The 8,027-nt window shown below is 42.8% G+C and overlaps 1 protein-coding gene across 3 annotated transcripts in view; it reads right to left on the bottom strand.

Moving 5' to 3' along the window:
• Positions 1–5,529: 5,529 nt before the first annotated feature.
• LOC133348611 (serine/arginine repetitive matrix protein 2-like) overlaps positions 5,530–8,027 on the bottom strand; it is a 37,911-nt gene continuing 35,413 nt past the window's right edge. For all 3 annotated transcript variants that reach the window (XM_061561517.1, XM_061561518.1, XM_061561519.1), the window contains one exon: positions 5,530–7,652. In XM_061561517.1, the coding sequence (XP_061417501.1) occupies positions 7,593–7,652 (60 nt within the window). In that variant the 3' untranslated portion in view covers positions 5,530–7,592. The remainder of the gene's footprint in view (positions 7,653–8,027) is intronic.

The following is an 8,027-nucleotide window of genomic DNA, read 5'->3' as shown; positions in this document are numbered from 1 at the left end:
ACTATGGAATTAGTAGTTACTACTATAGTCATTAGATACTATGTAGTCATTAGATACTACTGCAGAGCCGGTAGTTACTGCGAAAGAGCCGGTAGATACTACTATAGTCGGTAGATACTACCGTAGAGTTGGTAGATACTACAATAGTCAATAGATAATAGTACAGTCAGTAGATTCCACTAAAGTCAGTTTATACTGCTGCAGAGTCCAGTAGTAATGACAAAAGAGTCAGATACTGCTATAGTCAGCAGATACTGCTTTTGAGTCGATACTACTGTAGAGCCAGATACTACTGTCGAGCCAGATACTACTATAGAGTCACTAGACACTTTTCACTCTATTGTATGTAGGTTGTGTAGGTTTATATGCCTACGGGGGGGGGGTCGACAATTTTCGGAAATCTTTTAGATAAACTATTTACCCGCCACTTTCTATAACTTTTTGATTCAGGACTCCTTCAAGCCTTTTGTAATTTTGTTGATGGACAAATGGTACTCCGGTCTTTCACAATAGCTTAGTACTTGTGTATGTATATTTTATGTTTTTAAGAGAAGTTTTGAAATATATTTTTCCACCGGGCAACGCTGGGTACTTCCCACTATTAGTGAAAAAATTGAAGAAAAACATTTTATTTTCACGTACCTTGTGTCCTGATGCTAGCTTGCTTGTCAGAAGGGGGCAAGGAGTCCCCACAATTGAACCTTATGGCGGGACACCGGGGTCACGAATAAACGGAAGTCAAAATCGTAATGAATTTATTTTTGGCGACTTCGTCCCACCACGCACATAAACGCCGCGACCCACCTGGCGCGGATCATTCTGTTGTCATGTCGTCCAAGCGCAGCAGTGAGGATGAAAACGCAGAAGAAACAAGACTTTGAAACGTTGATTAGCGCATCGTGTAGAGCTCGTCGAGAGGAATAGAATAAAATGACGTCGCAAAGCAGTTGATGTGAGAGCCGGGGGCTTATGGGACCCCAGAGTCCCGCCATAAGGTTCAATTGAACACAGACACACACGAGGGCATGCGCGTGCAAAGTCAACAATCCCTTATCTCGCTTGAACAGACTTTAGGCAAGTGCTGTTAGCGAGCAACGCTTTTAAAGACCGTGCACGGCACACGGTAGGATGGGTGAGGTGGCTTTCCACTACCACGCCCGGTCGCCTTTGTCTCCCCAGTGGCAATGTTTACACAGTGCATCAGGTACTCATTTGTGGCCGGGTCGACCTAGGGGAGGCCCCCAGGACCGGTTCAGATAATCATCACTGCTGTTGACGGAGTATGATTTGAACCCGGTTGGCCAGGTTCGTGGCGCAGCACACTACACTACCACAATGGGACATGCAAACAACAGCCTCCATTCGCCACTCAGTGGTGGTGACCTCACGATAGTGCCTGCGTCAGGCCATACACGAAGGCGACGACTAAGATCCTTCATATAACCTGTAAAAGACTGTTAGCACCTATGAAGGCCGGAATGGCACACGAGGGGGTGGATGGCCAGCACCACGCCCTGGCTGCTTTTGTCTCCCCAGTGGGTAGTCAATTTGAGGCCGGGTCAACCTAGGGGAGGCCTAGGACCGGTTCATACGTGAGGGCAGGCACGCACACTCACACGCACATTAAATCTCACGGCGGATCGCTGCAGTAAACAAAAGTTATGCAGTTTGCAAGTCGAAAGGTTAAAAAACATCTTATGGAGGTTCGTTCGTAAGTCAGGTGTTCATAAGTTGGGGAACTGCCTGTTATTGTTACACTCTTATTGAAGCTACCGTGTTGTCTGCTTATCTTTGGAATATGACGCTTAATATCTTCGAATCTACGAAGCTTTAACGAGCTGAAATTTTCTACACACTCGTCTACTCACGTGGGAATTCAAGATTTCATAAGAAAAATGATTATGATTGCGATCGCTAAAATAATTACGTAGTTATAATCTTAATAAATAGTATTTTCGTTTGTCATGCCCGTTCCGACTTGCGGAGGGCAACAGGGTTACCGTATTTTCCCGCATATAACCCGCGGGGTATACCACTTTTTACAAACAAAACAAGACCCTGCGGGGTATATGGAGGTGCGGGCTATCCCAAAAATATTTTACACGTGTGACATGTCATAACTCGTTTAATGTTTTCATGGTAGGACTATCCACTATGCAACAATTACCTTTGACTAAAGCACTGCTGAATAAATCACTCACACTAAAATTGCACATGTTATCACGTAAATGATTCGAATTGTTTGTTAAATGAAACGACAATGTTTGAAGTGGGCGCAATACTTTCAGTGGCTGTAGGGGAGTGCGACATTTTCAGCTGAGGCTATGGATTGCACAATGGGAAGGGCCTTAACAAGCGTCTACCAGACGCAGAATCATAATTGTTGAGTCCCTTAGGCCGCTGCTATTAGTTGAGCACTATACAGTCGCGACCATGAGCTTTTTTTAAAACTTCCAATGGCTTTGTTGCCAGGAGGCAATGGCGTTACCGTAGTGCCGCTATTGTCTGCGCAGCGCGCAATCTACCAGTGCTAAAACTGTACAGGGGTAACTACCGGTCCAGTAGCTGGTAAGCCTAACAGTACGCTTACTTACGGTACTTATCTACCAGTTATGTTACGTATTTATTGGATATTTACTTTTGTTACTTATTTACTGTTTTAAGTTCACTCGTTTCCGGTTAGTTTGTTTTCTTTGTGCACGTTATGATTTTAATGTTAACAATTGATAGTGGAATGTATTACAAATGTAAACTTTGTATTAATGATGGAATTAAGCTGCGGTAACGACGTTAAAGATATGAATGCATGCGGGGTATATGGAGGTGCGGGCTATCTGAAATTTGTTTTACACAAAACGCTATTTTTGCGGGGTATATGCGTCTGCGGGTTATATGCGTATGCGGGTTATATGCGGGAAAATACGGTATACTAAAGTTGATCGAGCAGGTGAGAACGGTTGTTTTCGAATTAAATGCCGTAATGCTATTCCTGTTTTAATTGCTCAAATGTTTTCATTATGATTGTTGATATTAGTGCTTTAAATTAAAATGCTAAATCTACACGTTGAATACGGTCTCGTGATATGCACTGCAGTCCATATGTGCACATTATAGCATTGCAGTATACATGCCTTAACAGAAGATGCCATAACAGTCTTTCATACAGTACAGTAATGATCGCAAATACGACAATAAAATGTTATTTCACGACTTTGAAATCGGCATGATCGTTATCGGGAGGTAATGACAGGGGAGTCAGCTAGCAGTACGAATGCACTGGTGGCTATGGAATGATCGAGAATTGGTGCGTGGCCAGGTGACGGAAGAGGACGGTGGAGTCTGCTGGTAGAGCTAGCGTCTAGAACCAGCTAGAAGGTTCAGGAATGGGGGCGTGGCCTCGGTCCATATAGAATGGAGATGAGCAGGAGACTCGGCTGTTGGAGCGGGGTCTCTGCCTGTTCAAGTGAACGTGTCTTCAATAAAAGAAACCACCTCAAGAAAGTGTCAAGTCGTCATTATAACTGGTATCAGAAGTGGGATCTTGTCATCATGTCACGATATAACCGTTGAGGGAACCCACCGGAAACGACTTCTGATGAGGAAAAGAGGGAGCGGAGACCCCCTTCAGCAAGCCCTGGGCGGCGGGGATCCGGTGAACAACACAGCAGGTGAGGACGAAGCTGCGGCGGCAACGAGGAAGGAGGCCGACCGACAGTAACAAACTACAGATGGATGGGACGAGGTAGCGGGACGTCTGGACTGCCTGTTGGCAGCAGTCTCGCAGCTCACCGTACAGCTTTTCGTGGCTGCGGCAAGATGGGGAGCAGCAGAGAGCATGGTGGGGATCCTAAATGGCGGCCGAGTAAACTACAGCTCCAAGTGCGTGGGAGAGAGCAACGGACCATCCACGGTAAAGGAGTTTGTGCTTCCTCCATCTGATGGATGGAGGAAGCACTGAGTGCCCTGCCTACCGCCCTTGATGACGACGCCCTCGCGGTTCCGAGCTGTGCCGGAGGAGCGTATAGTGAGATGGCTGAATGGTGAGTGGACTAGTGGCCACAGGAGGTAATGACAGGGATCAGCCTCCAGTGCGAATGGACTAGTGGCCACAGGAGGTAATGATAGGGGAGTACGCCTGCAGTACGAATTGACTCGTGGCTACGGTAATGATCGATAATAGGAGCGTGGCCAGGTGACGAAAGAGGACAGGAGAGTCTGCTGGTAGAGCGTCTAGAACCAGTGAAAAGGTTCGGGAATGGGGGCGTGGCCTCGGACCGTATATGAGATGCGCGGGAGACTCGGGGCTGTTGCAGTTGGGGTCTCCACCTGTTCAAGTGAATGTCTTCAACCAAAGAAACCATCTCAAGAAAGTGTGTCAAGTCGTCATTACAATGTTATGTACAAGGGTTGACAGGCAAGAAATCATTGTCATGAAAAAAACTTAGGTAAACAAGCTTATTAATGCACACACTTTAGTTTGCACTCTAAAGTACAAAATCAATTATTGACTTCCAAATGACTCACAGTTTGAATGGCTTAATAAAAGTGGGTGACTTACATAAAAAAATGAATCAGAAAGGACGCCACATACTTTTATTCAGCACGTGAAATGTGATTAATTCTGGTGAAAATGATGTATTTTGTACTTGAGAGTGCAAATAAAATTGTGCATTGAAAGGATTGGGTTTTTGTGCTTCTGTCCATTAAGGAATGGTGCTTAACACTGCCTTCTCTTTTATTGTTTTTCAATATATGCGAGTGGCTGATTGGCAAGTGTAGCATTAGTGTGAGGAACACGAATTCATAGCCAGCAGGGGCATGAACATAATGAACACTTTCCAAAAGTAGTCAGGCGAATGGACATGGAGATATTAACTTAATTCTATTGGAAAACCAACCCCCAGGTTGGCATGATGCAACATACCTAGAAGGAAAGGCTAATCACAAAGACTTAACCAAAATATAGGTTAGGAGGTATAAGTATCTAGACGAAGTCGGTTCATATACTTAATTGTAAACTGATAAGACGCCCCCAATTTAATCCTGCAATAGCATATTAATGGACAATGCAAACAAAACGAGTTATTTTAAACCACAAGTGCCATGATCTGATTTGAAATGAGTATTTTGTGTTACATTTTTTTTTACAGAAATAAAGTAGAAAGCCTGGAAGTTTATTATGAACCAGTATGGATCTCGGCAGCGTACAAGAATAGTTGAAATTTATTTCAGAATTGTTCAATTATTTCAACAGACTATAGCAGATATTTTAAGACCCGAATGGTTCCAACTTTGCATCGGGCGATTTCCCTATTTCTGGAATCAGGAACGGTGGATGCAAAGTGTGTTGGCAGACCTCGAACCAGTAGATCTCAAGACTTCTATTGAGCAACGGAGAGTGTCAATAAGTGATGGAAAATGCCGTTGAAAGAGCACAGATTTTCCAACGCAACGCAGGCAGTCATTTATAAGATTATTCTTCATACATAATTATATCGAGTCTCCACGAATTAAATAATTTCGATCATGTAGAGTTTGTGTTTTTATTTCATTTTTTACAAGTTGTAGGCAAAACAATCGAGTAGTTACTTATGGCTCACCCTGTATAAATGATGGGTTATAATTATATGAACAAGACTTGGGGAATGTTCTGGTAAAGTGGGATGCTCGTCTGTAAAATGAGAAAGGGAGAGATTGCAGGAAGCCATTTGACAAAATATTCAGCAGTTAATGTTTCTGGTAATGGAAACGTTTATTCCATGCTTATATACAAATGTTCTACCACAAACTTGTGATGGGATAAATCTATTTTCACGACTTGATAAAACAAATTTACAAATGACCGCAAGTCAAATGTTTTTCTCATAAAAGCAGTATCAGCAATTCATAACCTGCATGGTAATTACTTCTCAAAATGTTACAAGACCGTGAGTCATAATGCACTGCAGAGTTTTACTCTAGTCATGAATAATCAAGAATTAAGCCATAATGGTCATTATTTGTCCTGGAAAGCCTCAACAAAAATCACGTTTTTTCTCACATTAGGATAATCAATTCCTTTTAGTGTTTTGTATGTGGGATAAGTGCCAGGAGAAAACCGGCACATGTGGAGAAGGAACACTCTAAAATTGCAAAAATCGACATGGAAGAAACGTCCTATACAGGCAACCCCGGCACACCTACGACCTAATGTGTTGCTGGACGCAATTCGAGCCGTCTAAGTCGAACCCTTATTTCCCAGTTGCAATGTTATCAATTGGGGTTCCGTATCTGGAAACCCATTACATACCATAAAAATACCAAAATTGACCACAAAAATAAATGAAAATAACCCTAACATTTATTGCAACTCAACATAACTTTCACAAACATTAAGTAAAAATAATATTAAAATATACTTATATTTGAAAATTCTCAAGTACTTTTCTGCGTGACAGTTCCTCTTCTCGGACACAGAAGAGGTCGAAGATTCGAGTTTTCATCTCATGTGGGGGGGGTCTTACTATAAGGTCGTAAAAGTGTGGGGTTGCAAGTTGAGCCGTCCTAAGTCAGGGGTCACCTGTACTATTATACACTTGCCATCTCGACCAGCAGGCTGGGATTCTCGCAAATATGAGAAACTGCGTAATTCAGCCAAGACATTACCAAGTTATGCCGTAAAATTGCCGTGCTGCAGCGAGGGTTTCATTGGTGCTTTCTTGAACCATTGACAAACATCCCAGTTCCAACATATGCGTATAACTTCGAGCTTTTAAGCAAAAAAAAGTAAAACACAATCTGCAATGACTACTTGTGGTCACATCACATTTTTTTTCATAAACAAAAGAGTAGGAACACTGCTACAGGTGAACAGTGCAGACAGGAGGCGTTCACTGCTGGCATTACACAATGTTGACAATGCCTTGTGGTATAGAGTACATCTTACAATCTTACACTGAAATATCCATAACTGTACACGACTAGAATTCTGCATCAGGCCAGATACCCGTGAGTGCCCATGGGTGATCCACAAGCTGGTTTATTTCGGGTCTGAACAAAGTCTGTATTATTGATTGCGGGTCACGTTCATTGTAGGTCCTCTTTGTACACGGCTCTTTAGCTTTCTTAACAGAACTTTAAACATTGGGTGACACATTTCAAACTTGAAATGCACATTTTCACTTTCATATAAACATCTGGACTCATTCTGAGTAACAGCCACTGCATACTATTGGCAAAGTACTATGTGTCAGGTGTGGTTAACTCCCTGTCAATAGCTCGTCTTTAATGGATGTTGTTGCTGAAACACCGCGAGAATGTAACCAGATGTAAATCATCACTGAATATTTGTTGCAGGTTTGGGTTAGATTACAGGTCAATAAGTTACACCTGTGCAGGACTGCTGTACATCACTGATATTAATAAACACAATGACGGTTGTATCATGCTCTCAGCCTGTTTCCACACCAGTGCACCACCCAATTGCGTGTAAACTGTCATCAGCAGGTTAACTCTATATTGTGCCACATGCCCATGACAAATCGCTTCTATGGAGGAGTTTCACAGTCACAGGATATTATTCCGGATGCAAGCCACAATCGTAACACCTGCTGTCACTTTCCATCGCCACTCGCCTTGCACGGTTCACTCTGCGCCTTCTCCTCCATGTATTTCTGGAGAGGAAAATCATCATCATCAGGGTGTGCTGGCAATATTATACATCAGCAATAGTTTATTAGACTGAAACACCATCGGTAACGATCTAGCTAAACACAACTCTTGACACACAAACAGCCTTCACACACACCTTTTATGCCACATTCAACTTCCAGTGCTGCATATTTACTGAGATAATACATTTAAAGAAATTAACACACTCATCGACCAGCTGAAATTACCTGATAAAAGAGCCACACAGTATGGAGGCCTTACTTAAAAGCAGACACAAAGGTCCATGGGTCCTGTCTGTATATGTAACTCAAATCCAATGGTTCCTATTTTAAGTCTGAGTTCTATGTTCATCTGTGTGTCTGACAGTAAGCCAGTCC

This window comes from Lethenteron reissneri, chromosome 27, assembly GCF_015708825.2.
Source record: "Lethenteron reissneri isolate LAM-NWPU_2019-01 chromosome 27, ASM1570882v1, whole genome shotgun sequence".
In the NCBI taxonomy this organism is placed as follows: Eukaryota; Metazoa; Chordata; class Hyperoartia; order Petromyzontiformes; family Petromyzontidae; genus Lethenteron; species Lethenteron reissneri.
The sequence above is the reverse complement of the archived record's forward strand: the minus strand, read 5'-3'. Positions and strand labels throughout refer to the sequence as shown.